General features: G+C 34.9%; 1 protein-coding gene across 2 annotated transcripts in view; it reads left to right on the top strand.

The window, feature by feature from the left end:
• The window catches only part of FRK (fyn related Src family tyrosine kinase), an 89130-nt gene that overhangs the window by 30517 nt on the left and 39837 nt on the right, over positions 1–18776 (top strand). For both annotated transcript variants that reach the window (XM_019741331.2, XM_019741332.2), the window contains exon 2: positions 16852–16973. In XM_019741331.2, coding sequence (XP_019596890.2) covers positions 16852–16973 — 122 coding nt within the window. The remainder of the gene's footprint in view (positions 1–16851; positions 16974–18776) is intronic.

Raw genomic sequence — 18776 nt, 5'->3', positions numbered from 1 at the left:
TACCATCCTGGATTATGGTATCGATGGTAGATGACTCACATTACTAACAAAGGGTTATAACACTCAGAAGATTTGTAATAGTAAGGACCTTGTTGAGAAATAGATTATAACAAAGAAGGACATAAACAGATACCTTTGGTGTTTGGGTTTTCTAGTAAGTTTGGTCTTTTAAAAGTCGAAAATACAAGGGTGTGGCTTCAAGCTTTATTATTTCTAGAAAGGACTTCCTTACTTTAAAAATATGTTTATGATTCAGGCATAAATTCATAATGATTTCACCAGTACAGGTAGGAGTATCCTATTATAACTGAAATTTGAAATAATTTTTAATAGTTAAATATAGTGTAGATTCTATATATATTTTAAGATGAAGTTTATAGTCATTTTTCTAATAAAAGTGAAACAAACAATACATTTTTGTTTACTTTCCAGTCTTAATATTTCCTTTCTCAAAAAAAAAGAGGTGACCAAAGTATAATGTTGCATAATATATTGCAGATTAGATATTTACTTTTTTGACTCCAGGCTGTGCACCTCAGCTTTTCCTCTGAAAATTGTGAATATGTCTATACTTTTGTAAACAAAGAAGCAGTGGCAGTTGATGTGGTATCATTTGAAAGATTCTCTGGGGTCTCACTAATTCCAGTTTCTCCTATCCATGGAGTCTGAAATATTTGCTGTCCTTTGAGTTAAAGCTCTCTCCAAAAGATCTTTTTAAAAAGATAGGTATCTTACCAGAGAAGCAGACATTAATATCCTTAAGTGACTCACATTTCCATAACCACCTCTTCGCTGAGAATAGGATCCTAAGGAAGCAGGAACAAGGGCAGTTATATTCACACTGCCCTAATATGGGGAGGAGTGGGGGAGGAACATTCTGAGGTGCCCATGGCAGCACAGGCATCATCTTTATGATAGGGGGATTTCTGAGGTCAAACTTTGCAATTGAATCTTTTTCGCAAATGTAATCCAGGTATTTTCAAGTCTGACTAAGGAAATATTTGGGTTATAAAAATGACATAGTATAATTCTTTTAAAATTGTATGAAGTACAGTTTATATACAGTAAAATGCACAAATCTTAAGCTTACATTTCAATGAAGTTTGATAAATGCATACACCCGTATAAACAACACAACAGTTAAGATGTAGAACATTCCCACCACCTGAGAAATTTCCCTCATAATCCTTTCAGACATCCCTCTTTCCTCTGTCCCTGGACAAACACTTGTGATTTCTATTGCCAGAGCTTGGTTTTGTTTATTCTGGCACTTCATACAAATGCAATAAGAAGCAATTTACTTTTTTGTGTCTTCTTTTGCTCATCATAATGGTTTTGGGACTCAAGCATGTTGTTTGAATTTTAGTGCTGAGTACTAGTTCATTATATGAGTATACCACGTTGATTTTTTCATTCGCCTGTTGATGGACATTAGGGCTGTTTCCCAGCATTGCCAATGACAAGTAAAGCTGCTAACAACATTTTTGTGTAAGTCTATTTGAGAACATATGTTTTCATTTTTTAAGTAAACACCCACCAGTGGAATTGCTGATTGCTGTGTCATAGGGTAAATGTGTGTTTAACTTTATCAAATATTGCCAAATAGTTCTGCAAAGGGCTTGTACTTTTTACACTCTTACAACAAGATATGAGAACTCCTTCATATTTTGCTAATGTTTGCTATTCTCATTCTTTAATTTAGTCATTTTACAATATCTCACTGTGGTTTTAATTTGCATTTCCTTAATGACGAATGATGTTGAACACCTTTTCCTATTTGTTGGCTAAGCTAATATCTCCTGTTGTGAATGTGAAGTGTCTGTCTGTTCAAGTCTTTAGCCTGTTTTCAAACACAACATCTGGGCCTACCTGGAGTTAGTTTCTATTGACTGCATTTTTTCCCCCCGAGTATGGATCACACTTTTCTGTTTCTTAGCAATATTGCTAATTTTTAGTTGAATATAGGACGTTGTTGTAACTACTCTAGATTCTGTCACATTCTGAGAATTATTGGCTTTCTGTTTTAGTCATCAGTTAAGTTGCCTGGAATCTAACTGTAAACTCTGTCTCCTTCAAGGTGTATACTGCTTGTATCTTTGTTCTGTTCTTATTTCACCTTTGAGTATGATAGAGGAAGGTTTTTCTTTGTTGTTCTTTTTCAGATTGAGGAAATTTTCTTCTATTCAAATTTGCTAAGTGTTTTTGCTTTTAATTACCAATAGATGTTGAATTTTTCAAAAGCTTTTTCTGCCTTTATTGGGCTAATTATGTAGTTTTTAATTTTAGTCCATTAATGTGGTCAATTACATTAATTTTTAAATAGAAATCAGCTTTCTTCCTGGGATAAACCCCACTTTGTTGTAGTATATTTTTTACTTTATAGTTTTTTAGATTTGATTTACTAATATATTTTCAGGATTTTTGCATCCATGCTCATGAGAGATATGTATTTGTAGTTTTTATTTTTTGAAATATCTTTGGTTATAATCAGGGTAATTTGACCTCATTAATTAAATTGTAAAATATTCTTTATTCTTGTATTTTTTGAAAGAGTTTGTAAGACTGATATTATTTCTTCCTTAAATTTTGGTAGAATTCACCTCTGAAGTCTTGGGGACATGGAGATTTCTTTGTGAGAAGGTTTTAAATTATAAATACAATTTCTTTAACAATTGCAGGTTATTAAGATTTTTCTATTTTTCCTTGTGTTAGTTTGGGTGAGATGTATTTAAAGTAACATAATCATCGCTGTAAATTTAATTTCAATTAATTACATGCAGTGGACAGGGAGATTGTAGGCAGCACAGCGATATCACAAGGCATAAAATCCTTATTCTTTACTTGTCAAACCAAACTCCTAAAAATAGCACTTTAATTTGAAGGTGGAAGTATAGCTACATATTTCAGGCAATTATACTGATAGGTCTTTTTTCATAGTCTTTGCCGTCTCAGTAATTTATGTGAGATTTTGTCTGCACCATTGACATATTGACTATACATGTCAATTATGAAGCATTTCCTCATAACCCATTTCTTTTAAAGTATATTTCTCCAATTATCCGACATCAAAATAATGTATAGTTTGTTTAGGTAGCTGATACTTTTTGACTCTTTTTTTTCTTTTTATACCGGTGTACATGTGTTTTTCCAATTATGATGTAAACTTGTGAGCAAGCATAGTCTTGTCTTTTTTTTATTATTATTCCTACATCTCATAGCAGACCTCCATAAATGTTGATTTATTTCAACATTTTTCATTTTTGACGTTTCTCAGTTTTTAAAACATTTAAAAATCCATTCTTTTTGTTTCTAAAGAACAAGAATAACGTGATTTTAAAAGTTAATCGATCATAAAATATCACTTTTTAAAAACTACCATGAAACCATTGAAATTTTAGTAGTTGTTTTTGTTCACTCCAATTGTCCAAACAAATTTTTGGAAACCATTTGTATTCAGATTATTTAAGTATATGCCACAAGAAATAAGGTTAGAAAAATATTGATGATTAATGAAGCTGGTTGTTGGATAAAAGTGGGTCATTATACTATTCTCTCCACTTTGGAATATGTTAGAAAATTTCTACAATGCAAACTTTAAAAATGTCTAATATGAGTGCATGTATGAAGACTCAAGGAGATGGGCAAATTGTATCTTTTCATTGAGTATTCCAGTCCAATAAAATATATCTGAAGAAAGGTGGATCTATGTTTCTTGGCCTATAGATAATATAGTTTGGAGGGGGAGGTTCTCTTTTTTTTTTTTTTTTGTGGGGGGGAGGTTCTTTTTAAGAAAACAAATAAAAAAACTGAACTGTGTGGACAAAATTTATTAAGAAGGGGAATATTTATCTGGAACAGCAGACAAACACTGCAAATTATTTAAGGAAGCTGACAAATAATAAACATTATAATAGTAGTAAAATATTAATGAGCTGCCTTTTCTATAAATTGTTCCACTACATTTTTGACTTCATTTTCTTTGATTCTTAATATGATAGTGATTTTGTAATACCATTTTCTATAGAAAGACTAACTGATAACTTTTTTTTACTTTTGAAATGTGTGATTAATTTTTTTCTAATAGTTTAAAAAAGCTCCTATCAGCTTTATAATTCATTATTTTTATTGTCATCTATAATTTTAAGATAGTTTTACTTATTTAAATATTTATTTAAATCTTATTTGGGTTTCCATTTCAAAATTTGATTCTTATGCAACCAAGCCTACCTCTAAACAACAAACAGGAATTACTATTTAACTTTATAAGAATATATTCTGTGGGAACATTTTTAGAACCTGAACTTTGGCTCTTAATAAGTCATAACTATTCAAAGTGATCAATCCTTTGTACTGTACATATTATTTTTTCAGGCAGAATATCAAAGAGAATAATGGGTAAATCTCCTCATATGATTTTTTTTTCTTTCTAGAATATCAGTGAAGTTGAAGAGAAGTTTAAAAATCAGAAATGAAAATACATGACTTGTTACACTAGTTAAAACCAATGGTTTACACTGTTTAGCATTCTCTCTGAGAGATATCATAAAAGAGAGCTTATCTACTCACAATGAAAGGCATGTGCCCCCAAACATCTTACTTTTTATTAAGGTCACATTGTGGGGCAGTTTTCCATGAATTTAGGTGGAAAATTTTGACACCTATTTATGATATTTTCAACCTGGGTTTCTTCCTTATGCAATGGTTTCTTTATATCTCTGACCTACTCCATGGAGTGGAATTATGATTTGAGAACAAGTCCATATTTCCTACTTAATATTCTACACAATCTTAGAGAAGTCACATGGAATTACTTTGCACATCTGCCAACACATTGGCACTGCTTATTATCTCCATGACTTGAGCAAGTCATGCAATTTCTCTCAACTCTAATTTCTTCCTCTACACAATGGGGATATTGAAGCACCTGCTTGACTACCCCATGATTTTCCATGAGAATAAGTGCCATAATGTAGGTAAGGGCACTGAATTATCAAGTGGAATCCAAATGTTACTCTTATGTGATTGCTGTTACTGCCACCTTCCTCAGAGGATTGATCATCTGATTGGCTGTGAGGATATTCATGACTGATAAAAATCTGACATTCTTTTGCTCTCTGTTCCAAACTTTCAGACAATTCTCTCTATGTTCTTTTCCTGTTTTTTTGAAGTTATTTGGTTGGCTTTAACCATTAACTGTAAGACTCTCACATCTCCAAATAATAATTTATTCATTCATTTATGTATTCATTCAAAGGTAATTACTGAGAGTGTAGTTAATACCAGGTGCTGTGCTAGGCTTTGAGAATTGCTGTGATGAGCAAAAAGATTGAGTTTGTTCCCTTGAGTTTACAAGTATAGTGGGGAAGTAGCATTAATCAAATAGTACCAAAAAAAGGAAACTGAGGAAAGAGGTGTGAGGGAAAGGAACATGGTGTTCCAACTTACCTGGTTTGGACAAGGATTTCCTAGCACAAGACCTTGGAATGGCAATCCAGGGACAAGTAGGAGTTAAGTGGGAGGGAAGCTCTCATGTAGTAAATCTATCAACACTCACGCTTGCAAAAACCTGCTCCTCAGGTCCACTTGTAGTCTCAATTTCAAGGCTCTAGAGTGTTCCTGTCCTGTGCTCTCATTCCAACAGTAGGACTTCTAAAATCTATGAGATTTAAAAGTCTTTTTGGGGGATCACAACTGACAGGTCAGAGTTTATATACTTTGTATATTTTTCTGAGTTCTTTCTTCAGTGAATCCCAGGTGAAAAAGCTAGCAAGGTGTCTTGGTACCTGGAAAAGTTTTTGTATCACCAAAACTATGAAATGAAACCTTATTTAATTGTAATTTGCTAGTTAGTAAGGTGGCCATCAGGCAGTGTATATTTCAGTTTTTTAGAACACATACATGTATGCAAATAATTTACATGCTGTTTGCAAATAATATTTGCGTTGTGTATCATTAGAGTCTATCCTCTTATGAAGACACTTTGAGAGAACAACAATTTTAACCTAGTTCAAGAGATTAAAGTTTTAATAAAACTGCATTATTTAAAGTATAAATATAACTGGAAGAAACTCTGCCTTTTCACCCTTATCCTCCATGTGGCCTTTACTTGACAGCAAATGTACGCATAATTCTGTTGCTACTCTCTGCTATGGACAATGTATGAGAGCTACTCTGCCTAAGGCTTTGATGTGCTACAGAAAATTCTATTTTCAAAGCTCTGGCTGTTTTTGCCGTTATGAATCAAAACCTGGAGTGGAAGGACCTTTATTGAGCAGAACAATTTCACTTCTGTTGGAGTACACAGGAGGAGGCCAAGAACCGTTGGGAGTGAAGGTAGGGTAGAGAACCAAACTGGCTTGCATACAAAAGCAGGGGAGATTTTGTCGTAAAAGTCTGGTTAGGAGGCAAAAGAGAGAAAAGAGGAGCCCTGGCAGCCTGGCAGGGAGCCCTGGACCTGAGGGAACAGATGGTTTGGGAAATTCCCTCTTTGGGGAAAGTATATTACATTTCTATGAGCACAGTTTTCTGATATGGCTTTGAACTTGTTTTCTACACTAAATCTTTACTCTTCACGAATTTTACACAAAATTTGGACTGAATGGATAAGGTTTTGGATGGGTTGAAAATAAAAGAGCGGGGTCCAGTGTGGACAGGGTGGACTGGGGAGAACAAAGGTTTGGGACGGGTGATAGCAAAGGTGATAGAAAGTTCCTCCCCTTAAAAAAATAGGGCTGTGCTTTTCAAAACAGAGTGCTAGGTTCCCTGCCTCAGATTTCTGTGCTGCACTTGGGAACCTGCAGCTTCTGCAGCTCCACCTCAGACCTGGGAGTATTTCCTGGTACACACTCTTCTTGGGCAGGTTTAGGCAAACTGGAGTTTGAGGACTGAGGCCCTGGAGGAAGTTGTGTGTGTATATGTGTGGGGGTTGGAATTGGGGATGGGGGTGGGGGTGACCGGGGTGGGGGGAGGGGGAGAGGAACACTTTCCCTACTCTCAGACAACCTTTCCCCGGAACAGTTCCAAGTAGCGAGACTGCAGTATACTCACGCAACTGCCTTTTCCTCTAATCCTAAGTAAAAACAAGCAGAAAACTAGCTTTCAGGTTTCAGAAAAATTCACCAGAGCTGGCAGAGCCTTCCTTTTGTTTCCTGACAAATAGCTTGTTGACACTGAAAACAAAAGGTGTATTTTCTGGCACTGCTTCTGCCTTGTCTTTTGACAAGAATGAGCTGCTTTGTAGAAGCGTTCAGCTTCGACCATTTCCAAGTCCAGTGGGTGGCATTTATGTGGGTTATAAACAACTTTCAGTTATTAATGCTGGAGTGATTACTAGTAATTATTAATGATAGCAATGTTTAATGGATAGCTGGGTGCACAGGGTCAAGTTATTTAAATAAAAAACAGAAAAGACAAAGAGAATGGATGTGTCCATTCTGACCTATAGTAGACTCTGTCTCACCACTTGTCTGCCTGGAGACTCCGCTTCATTCAAACCCCTAAAAAGGCAGGGACACTAGTGCACATATGTGATGGCATCTTCACACACACAGAACCCAATACATACACATATAGGTGTGTGTCTCTGCGCCATATATGGATTAAGATTAGACAGCAGAGATTTTGTTCTTCACTGTGTTTGCCAAATGTGAACAGCAATTTCATTTAAACATTTTTATTTTTACATGGCTTTAAGAGATACCTATGAAGAAATCCTACCTAAATTATTCTATTATAATCAGAAATAGTATTTCTATTGTATGTATAGTTATTTTTCATAAAACAGTATCCTTCCTGTTAAACAGATTGCTCACTTTTCTTTGGCTAAAGAGCCATATCCCCTACCTTGGAGGATGCTTTGTAGCTTCTGTTGTTTTGCATTTTCATAAACATCCGTGATAAAAACCAGTGAAGTTGATGGGCATTGTTTATTTTTTAATTAGAAAAAAATGCTAATAGATCTTGGCCAACCAGTTGAGAAATCTGGATATTGGCTTCAATCCTAGCATGGATTATGAATCTCACTCATGTACTCCTCTTAAAGCTTCTATCCAATTTTTCTCCACAGCTCTATTTATTCTCCTGATTAGTTTGACTTTAGGAGCATATAGGAAAACCCTCTGGAATTCTGCCTGCCACATGTCATTGCCTACTAAGAGTGATTTTAAAAATGCACTCTCCCCCACCTTACTTTGCTTCATTTTTTTTCTCTTTTGCACTTATCACCTTCGAACAGTGTATAATTATTCATTTATTTTGCTTGTTGTCTGTCTTTCCCCATTATTATGTGAACTCCACAAAGGTAGGACATTCACTGCTGTACTTCTGCCAACGAGAACTCTGCCTGGTATGTTGTAGGTCCTCAATAAGTAACTGATGAATGAAAAACGAATGAGTGAATTTTATGGTGGTAGGCTATGGTTACAACTTTGTCACCAGCTGTTGTGTGAACCTGGTACAAATACTCAGCCTTATTGAAGGAGACGAGTAGTTTCTGTCACAGGCATTATTGAGAGTTTAATGAAACACCAGATCCTTTTCCCAGAAAAATGCATGTATTCGTGAAAACACATTTACAATAAGTTTCAGAGATTTACTCAGGGACCCTCATAAAAATTTCTTTCCAGCTCCAAAATTCTGTGTTCTTCCTACAGAAGAATTCTTTCTTGCTTTCACCCTCCACACCTTCACCTCTAAAATGTGTTCATTAAACAATTTTTAAAGAACACGTCAAATTTTCCTGTGATTTTTGCTGATGAGTCCAGAATTTAAAACTCTCTATTTAGTTAAATCTTAAATGGAATTTCTTAACATCCTCCTAGAGTACTTTTCAAATTTTGCCAAAGGATCTGCTTCTTCCATGGAGTTAGTAGTTTCCACAGAGAATTACCTATAAACATCAAAGAACTCTATTTCCTTGCTTCTCCATCTAATGGACCCTCCTCCACACTGTTGCCCACCAAACCAATGTGCTGTGGTTCTTCACTGCCCTTGTCCTGGATTTCTTTGTATTTCTCATCATTCCCAAATCCATATTCAAAATGTATTTTCTTTACATTTTGTGTTTTACAAAATGTATTTTCAGAGGTTTCTCCATCTCTGACACACTGCTGGTTGTTCATTTCTCTGCACATCCTTGCCAGTTAAATGCTCTTTTTGTTTGATCACTCTCTTTTGACTTATTACTCAGTTAAAATGGTCTTTTATTCCTCCTTTGGTACTCTAAGATTCTTAAAGGAAAAGCAATATACCCTTCTTTTGCTCTTTGGCTTTTTCATCTTTTCTCCTTATAGTTAGTATGAAATTGTTGCCTTACAGCTGCCAAACCGTTTGTTTCCCCGCGCTCTTCTCAGGATTTCACAAGGGAGTGCCTCAGCAAACTGAGGCCCGATGGAGAGATATCGGGAAAGCTCCTTTGAGGGGAAGTCTCAGCAAACTGAGACCCCATGGAATTATATCGGTCCCTCCCCTTCAATGGATTCCTTGGAGTTGTGCATGTGTGAAGGCAAAGTAAAAGCTGGAACACAATGGGAACTTTCGGAAAGACAGCCAGCAAGCTACATAACATACAGATCTTGAGATTAACAATCTTTTACTTCCTTAGACGTTAACCAATAAAAGCTATGCGTTGGCCCGATTCGGGTCTCAGTCCTTGAGGCTTGAGTCCCATGTCCTGTTTGCACCCTATTCTTGACCACTATCTTTTCTTAGCCCTGCACCTTCCTTCTAGCTTCCCACAGCTTATGTCGTGCTGGACGCGACATGAAATAAATGTTACTGACATATTTCAGCATAGAAAGCACATGGACAACTATATCAATATTACCCTGTAGGGTAATAAGAAGGTTAGGATACCTTTAGGATGTTAAAAAAAAAAAAGAAAGAAAAAAGAAAAGAAATATACCTTTAAGATATTTGCTTTTTTTTTTTCTTGGGATAAAGGATTTAATAAAGTGATGACATAGGGCATCATATAGTGTTAAAGTGATCGGTACCACAGCTGAAACATAGACATAAGTACCATGTTTTGCTGATGCTTATTCGATGGTGGATACATGTGCTGTGTCATTCACAAAGTATTTTAAATATCACCTCTGGTAGAGGCAAAGAACAACAAACAAACAAAAACAAATGATAGATGCTCCCTTTTATTATTTTTATAAGAAAAACCTGGATCTGGGAAATGCAGAGTGGGCTGCATAGTCCAAAGTATGAAATTATTAACTCATCTGGAACAGGGTGCAGACATGGACTACTAGCTGACTAGACTCAGTGTTTGGACTTGCTTTTCCATGAAGGTAATTCCCAAAGAACAAGTTATTCTGTAGATTTTTAAAGACTACTCAGTGCCTAAATAAAGTGAGGTGAGATAATATCATTTATGACACTGGGAATTAAAATTCTTTAGAATTAAGTGAATTTAAAAATTGCTTTTATTTTTTACCTTCTAGGGGTGAGAAAGGAAATAATTCACAAAAAGAGAAAACTATTTTGGGGGGAGTAGGAAAGTAAGTGGGCTGTTACCTCTGAAATTAATGTCCCATATAACTATTGAAAAGACATACTAGTACTCAAAAGCTTATTCATATAAAGAATCAGAATGCACATTTGTGGTATTTATGAAGTAAGGTATTTCCCCAGGTTATAATCAGATTCTTTCACAAATACGCATCATTGTAGTTAATCTAACTTCCTCTCTAAGGAAGTTCCTTCAAAATTCCCCTTTATGATGACTATAAAGGTACACAACAGCAACAAAAAACACTTTATCAAATGACACAAGCAAGGAGCTTCCTGGTTTCTATGTGACTGCAGGTTCTACCTCAGATACTGAATGTGATAGTGTCACTTTATCACACATACTTTACATGTGTGAAGCCATGATATGGTTTTTTTCTTTTTTTGAGGACAGAAAAAAGTCAGTTTCATTTATGATCTTTACATTCATAGCCAAGTGTTCTCTTTGGGAGAAGAGAGTGGCCAGATTGGAATCTGTGGTCTGAGGCCAATTGACATTGGAATCTGTGCTGCAACTGGACAAGAACAGATAAGGCTTTTCCCTTAAGCACTTTACACTCCAAGCTGTGTGGCAAGCACAAATAAAAGATTACCAGAAAACACTGACATTATCTAACGTTCAACATTCAATAGAAACCAAAAGACTATATGCAATACCTACTTCGAGGTACAATGTATTAATTGTTTTAAACAATTATTTAACTGTTCCAAAAGGCATGGTGGCCTTGTCAGACTCTGTCTTTGTGCTGGGGAAGTCTGCAGCTTCAAGTGAACACAGGAAATAATCTAAAATTAAAAAAAAAATTAAATGCAGCACTAGTTTTTGTATGCTACATGCCAAACCAGAGGGTATTCTGGGTAGGCAAGTTTAAGTAATGCCACTAGAAATAGTGGTTAGAGTATGAGTTTCGCTGGAGCAGAGAGTTGACGTAGTGAAGGTAATGTTGCAGAAATGGCTAGTGTCCAGATGGTGGAGGGCCTGAAATTATGTTGATTTCTCTGACTTTGATTGGTATCTATATTATTTAAATGTTGATATTCAGTAGCACTGCATAAATTCTGCTTTTTGTTGTTCTTGTTGGTTTTTTTAAGACTCATTTTTGTCTTTTTTTGTAAAGAACCTCCAGTGAATTACTCTATACTAGCCTTTTCGGATTAGTAAAATGGCCTACTGCCACCTGGTGGCAGCAATGGGCGGCAGGACAGAAAAGTCACTTGTGAGGAAACTTTCAATACAAACACAGAGAAATGAGATCATGTGAACACATTCACTCATATTCCATCATGACCTCAAATCCAACATGTTGAAAACCAAATGTATCATTTCTTCCTTAAGTTAGTTCTTTTAAAACAGGTGCTCTTCATTGAGCCTAAATGTGGCCAGGCATCAAGCATATCACATGTTTTATTTTTCCTAATCTCAAAAAAAAAAGGATAATAATTATTATGCCTACTAACGAATGAGGAAATACATGCATAGGGTGGTTAAATAACTTGGCCAATAAGATGCTGTAGGTTGCCCTTAACCATTATTATACTCTGCCTTCTATTGTGTTGCTGCTTGTTTTGTCCTTCAGTCATCCAGATTTGTTACCTTGGTGTCGTGTTTGATATTCCATCTGTTTCACTGCTCATCCATTATCACCTGTCCCATACTCCCTTGAGATTTTCTTGTATCTGTCAATTCTAACTGCCAAAGTTTCTAGTCTAGGTCTTTATAGTATGTAGATTTTTGTAGCATATTCCTGACTGGCTTCTAATAATTTGTTTATATTTAAATAAATTATAACATGATATAAAACTATATCTTATTGTAAATATATAAATTATAGAGAAGAATGCAGAGTAAAAAGTGAAAGTCCTTTGTCAACATTCCATCATGTCTCGCTAACCTGCAGAGAAATAAGCACATATAATTTTTAGTTTGTTGGTTTTTAAAATATAAATAAAATTATAATGTTACTATTACTCTGTAATTTACCCTTTTTCATCCAACAGTATGTCTTGTAGATCGTTCTATGTCAGTGCCACAGAATTTATACACTATAGATACTTAATGAATGTTTGCAAAATAAATCAAATCTTAGACTTCAGTTACATACACCTTGCTCTGTTTTAATCTAATTGAAGCATTTATTTTTCCAAAGTTATAGGTTATTATGGGCCTCCTCTCCTTTTTGGTTATTCTTAGCTAAGATCTCTTTCATGGCAGGTATGATATAGCAATAAAGATTATTTTCATTAAGTATCAATACAATGTATGTGTGTATGGTGTCATTGTACTGGATAATTTTTCGCATGTAAGTGCCAAACCTAATTATTCTCAGCTGTCTTGCATACTTGATTTCTAATTTCTTGACTATTTCTGTACATCAGTAGTTCTCAAACTTTAGTGTGCTTCAGATTCACCTGGGAATTTATTAAAACCCAGATTGCAGGGCCCCAACCCCCGAATTTCCGACTCAGTAGGTATGGAGTGAAGCCTCCGACTTTTAATTTCTAACAAGTATCCATGTGACGCTGATGCTCCTGGTCTAGGGACCACACTTCAAGGATTAGAGATGGACATGACTCTCCCTGATGCTTTCTACCTACCAGGATACCCTGATCCCTTCTCGGCACTCACTGTTTACTGCACACGCGAACTACAGGTTAAAGAGAGCGTTGAAAACGGCTGTGGTGGTCCACCAGAGCTAGGATGTGCCTGCCCTTCCTGAATGGGGACAGCAGGGGCTCTAAAAGGCAGAATTGAGAAGAAGGACAGTTTTGCCAGTGGCTAAAACCACAGAGTAGAATTAGTCCCTACGGCAGCACCTACTCTTGTGATTGCAATCTATGGCAGTCATGTCATCTTGGAGTAGAAGGATTGCATTAGAAGGCCACTACATCCAGAAAACAATTTTTTATTAAGAGTCTTCACTTCCTGATGGGAGTTCAGCCAACTTAAATTCCAGGTATTTACCGAGCTAATGCATCTAGTCATATTTACATGCATTTTATTGTTACTATGCATTCAGTACTGGTGTGATTTGCCTTGTAAATTCATTGTATCAATCTATTATATAAGAATTCAGAATTGGTGAGTCAGAAAGGATTTTTAAAAAATTACTGTAGAGGTCTTCTTGACAAATGTAGTAAAATTACTATATCTTTAATCATTTGATTTACAAAAACTGCTTGCTTATACAAAAAATTGGGCAGAGAAAATATATCATTTATAGAGTTGATTATCCAAAATACAAATGTATGTGCATAAAACTTATATAATGGAATATTTTTTCTTGAGATTAATGAGATATAGGAGATATAATCATACTTCTATGAATTTAATCTGCTAGATAAATTGTTATTCTGGTAAAGTTTTACATATTTACATTTTCATCAAACATTTTAGTCTTGATGCAAACTCAATGCACTTGGAATCAGGAAAATGCATGGGATTTGTCAATATATTTGATCTCTGTTGCTTCTTTGTTTGAAATATTTGTGTGAAGAAATCTTGCTGTTTCTGGAAATGGAGTCTAAAAAAATGCCTGAGTATTTCACTTAGCTTTCGCTAAGCATTCATGCATCCATAAAAATATATGGTGTTTTTATGGGTTTGCTTAAACTTGATATAAATTCATTATAATGGTATATATCATTCAACTACATTTTGCCCTTCAACAATTTATTTTTAACTGATGCATAGTATTCCATTTTATATTCATAAATAAGTTTATCTATTATCCTATGATGGATATTTGGTCATTTTCAATTTTTCAATGCTAAAATTCTTCAGTGATTGTTCTTGTAGCACATCTTCTTTAGCATACAGTCTAAAAGTGAAATTAAGTAGTATACAAAGATTCACCTTACAAGATATTGAGAAATTGCTCTCTGAATAAGTTATGCCAAATTATATTGCCATTGGTATTGTATTAAGGTTCTTGTTTCACATTTTCCCCAATACTTTAATGAGAGTTTTTAATTTTGAGAATGTGAGGTTTAATTTTGTTCAGACTGAAAAATGTGAAATTGTATTTTCTTGTTTTTATATTTAATATACCTAATATTCCTAATTACCCGCACAGATAGAAACAGTGCTTCTTTTCTTTATTTTTTATTAGTTACTGGGTTTTCCTTTTCTGTGAACTGTCTAATTATGTCGTATGCCAATTTTTCTACTGTGTTGTCTTTTTCTTATTGATTACAGGTCTCTATACGATCTGAATACTAATCCTATTCTTGGCTATATACTTTGCAAATATTTTCTCCAGGTCTGTGGCTTGTATTTTAATTTTATTTCTTGGCAATATTATTGTTGCAGAAGTTTTTAATTGTGGTGTAATTGTGGTTTGTATGTATTTTCTTTTTGTCTTGTCTAAGAAAACTTTTCCAATATCCTCAGAATGTCTTAAAGTTTGCATTTTTCATTAGGTGTTTATGTAGAATTATTGTGTATGCTGTAGGTAGCATCAATTCATTTTTTATATAGATTATTAATAGTACCAGCATCATTTATTGAATAATTTATCCTTTCATCACTAATTCACATGTTTGAGTCTGTCTAAATATTTTATTATGCTCCAATATTCTATTGACTTATTTTGCTGTGGTAGAAAACTTGCATTTCTATTTTTCTATAAATTCATTACATGATTACCTCAGAATGTTTCCATGCCTTTCATAATTTCAGTTGAATAAACAGTAGTCTATGGACATAAGTTTGGCCCTTGATATTAACCATATTAACCAATATGGTAGTCATTAGTGTAATCTCCCAAGTATTTCTAGTTCTCTGACTTCGAGGAAATGGTGGGATTGTACTCTCTCCTGTCTTTGCACTTAGGCATAACAACATGACTTACTTGCCAATGGGTTCATTCCTGAGTAGAGGCTTTAAATAGAAGCTCCAGGGATTTGCCATAGTTTTCAGTCCTGCCTTGGCAATCATGGAAGCATGGAGAGGGAAATTCTCTGGTAGACACAGAGATGGATATAGAACAGAACCCAAGGTGATCTTCAATGGACATGGAGCTGAGCGAAAAACAAATCTTAATTGTCTTAAATCACTGATGTTTTCGCAGTTATTCATTACTCCAACATAACCTGGCATATCCTGACTGATAACAGTTAATATGCAACTGCAGTTAGATGATTGGGGAAATGGTAAACAAACACCTTGCATTTGTTAGTACGTGATATTTATATTTAATGTCTCTTCTTCTTTTCAACTCCTTCTCCCTCCTCCTTCCAACTGTGTTACTCATATTCCCCAATGCACATGGCCTGCCAAACCAATTGGAACCATTTTTTTCATGGCATGTATTTCCTCTCCCAGCCTGCAATTCCTAACCCAGCTTGTATTTCTTCTCTCGAGCCAGCATTTCCTTTCTTGAAGAGTTTACATTTTTAAAGATGATTTGAAAAGATCAATGTTTTACCTACAATCTTTAATGACAAAGATCAACTTTATGACTGGATCGTGAGGTGTCATTAGTGAAAAGTGGGCTTTCTCATCTTCCCCTTATCCCATTGGTGCCTACTTACTTGATATACATCTTAGACTGGCTCTGACATTAAAGTTCATAATCATTTGTTGGGTTTGGTTAATCCCATTCACAAATCTGTGTGTTCACTATTTGATTCTTATGTTTCTGGAATGTTTATTTATTATCTGAAAGAATAAGGGGGTAAAGCTAAGTAGAGGTGGCACTAAGAAGATACTTCCCTGGCAGAAGTATCTTTTTCACATAATCTTTCCACTGGTACAAGTTGCCTTTATAGTAATAAGTTACCCCTAAGCATGAAAAATCATCCATATTATCATGGGGTTGGGCAGTGATGGAGGTGGGGAAGAAGGGAATTAATATCCAGAGAAATACATTTTTAATCGTTCACACTTTAATGTGAAATATATGAATCCTTCGATTGCAATGTTTGCCTCTTAAGACCTAGGAGGTGTTAGGTGAGGCCGTGAACAGTTAGATGGTTATGATGAGTAATTTTAGAGCATGAAATGCAGCAGCTTTATGTGGTGGACCCATCCTAGAGGCTTTGGATTTGGCAGAAGAAGGACATAGGACTTCTCAGACAGAATACAAGTGTGACAAGGGATGTGGAGATGGCAGCAGCCACATTTCTGTTCTGTGATTTTTTTTAAGACTTCTCGTGGAAGTTACAGACATCCTGAAAAATTATCTTTAGTGTCAAATGCTACTATTTATATATGTAATGATTTCACCAGTGAATATAAAACATTTTTGATGTTAGAATGTTTTCTTGCCAAACTTCCTGCTCCTTAAAAAATGAATGTTGATTGGTTAATTAAAGTTTACATCTCTCTCTTTTTAGGTGGTTCTTTGGCACAATCAAGAGAGCAGATGCAGAAAAACAACTATTATATTCAGGAAATCAGACGGGTGCCTTTCTAATCAGAGAAAGTGAAAGCCAGAAAGGAGAGTTCTCCCTTTCAGGTATGGGTATTGTTTTGTATGATTTAAGTACAGATTTGAGAGTCTGTAGTCATGAACCTACTGTGTGAATATGGACATGTTAATTTTAAATTTGCCTTATTTCTTATCTTGACAATAGCACCAAAATTGTATCTACTGAGCTACTCCAGAGTAATATAAAAATTAGCAAGAAATTTCTATCTATGCCTAGAAGTCTATAAAAGTTTCAAATACATGCACCCTAGAAATAAAAATAGCATATGGGCTGTGTTTTCTCACTTGCATTATCAAGGATCCTATCCTTGATGGGAAATAATAAACAAGAAGCAAAAGCTACACTGTTGTCAAACTTGATCTTGCCATAATACATGTTCTTTTCTGCATTTCATTTGTCTTTGCCTGGTAAATAGAAAATGAGTTGAAATGCCGAATGCAAATACATTTAATTAACTCCATGACATGTAATGTTTTGTCAAGTGTAGTTTTCCAGCTAAGAGTCAAGTGCATATTTACTTTACACTACTCTAGAGAAGAAGCACAGGGGACTTGAGTATTATCTTTAAGAGGGACAGGGGCATGCATGACTCTATGCTTCTCAGTGTATGATCCAATGCTGCAGAATGTCCTTTCTTAAAGACTCTACTCCAGTCTCTCATGTTAGACCTTCTTCCTGCCCTTCTCTGATCTCTGTGTTGTCTAATCATTTGTTACTGTCCCTTTTTAAGCACATATTTTTTTTTCTTTCTGCAACTAGAGGTAAACCTTTTGGGAGAAGAGAGTTTGCCTTCCTTTATTCCTGTTGTCCTGCAGTAAATGTTTATTAAACATGACATCCGTGCACCTTATTGTATCTGCCTGCTCACTGAGCTGGAAGTGAGGACAGTCTGCATGGCACAATACTAAAACAGGCCCTGAGCCCACATGTACTGGGAACTTTGACCTGACCTGAACTCAGGCCAGACTGTGTGTTTTTACCGTGTTTCCCTAAAAATAAGACCTACCCAGACTATCAGCTTTAACGCGTCTTTTGGAACAAAAATTAATATAAGACCCAGTCTTATTTTAATATAAGACTGGGTCTTATATAGTTATAATATAGTTATAATAATATACATATAATATAGTTATATATTATATATATAATAATATATATAATATATAATATAGTTATAATATAATATAATATAATATAATATAATATAATATAATATAGTTATAATGTAATATAATATAATTCTGGGTATAATACAGAGTATAATATAATAAAATATAATACCGGGTAAAATATAATATAATATAACATAATGTATATAATACCGGATATAATATAATATAATATAATATAATATAATATAATATAATATCGGGTCTTATATTAATTATTGCTCCAAAGACACATTAGACCTGATGATCTGGCTAGGTCTTATTTTCGGGGAAACACGGTAGTACCCATTTTTCTTCCTTACACCTGATGGGCTGAGATATCAGGACACATGGATTGGAACTGAAGTGATTAAAGGGCAGTGGTGTTGAGACATGTTTTTCAAAAGGTTTATCCTTCAGTTCCTGCCTATTCTGGCACCAAATCAATACGGTATTCCAGAATTGTGTGGTTTCATCTCCACCCTACCTAGTTACATATCAAATTAGATAGTCGTTATTTAGCCAAAAGTGAGGTTCAATGTTTTAGATTAGCATTAAAATATAGAAGAGTAATATTTCCATGAGGAAAACAAACTAAGTAGAATTACCTGAGTCATATCTTTGAATAATGCCCAGGCTACCATGACTATTCTGAAAACTCTCTAAGTAGAACATTATGGA

Source organism: Rhinolophus sinicus, linkage group LG05 (assembly GCF_036562045.2).
Source record: "Rhinolophus sinicus isolate RSC01 linkage group LG05, ASM3656204v1, whole genome shotgun sequence".
NCBI classification, from domain to species: Eukaryota; Metazoa; Chordata; class Mammalia; order Chiroptera; family Rhinolophidae; genus Rhinolophus; species Rhinolophus sinicus.
Note: the sequence above shows the minus strand (reverse complement) of the source record. Positions and strands in the feature narration are given on the sequence as shown.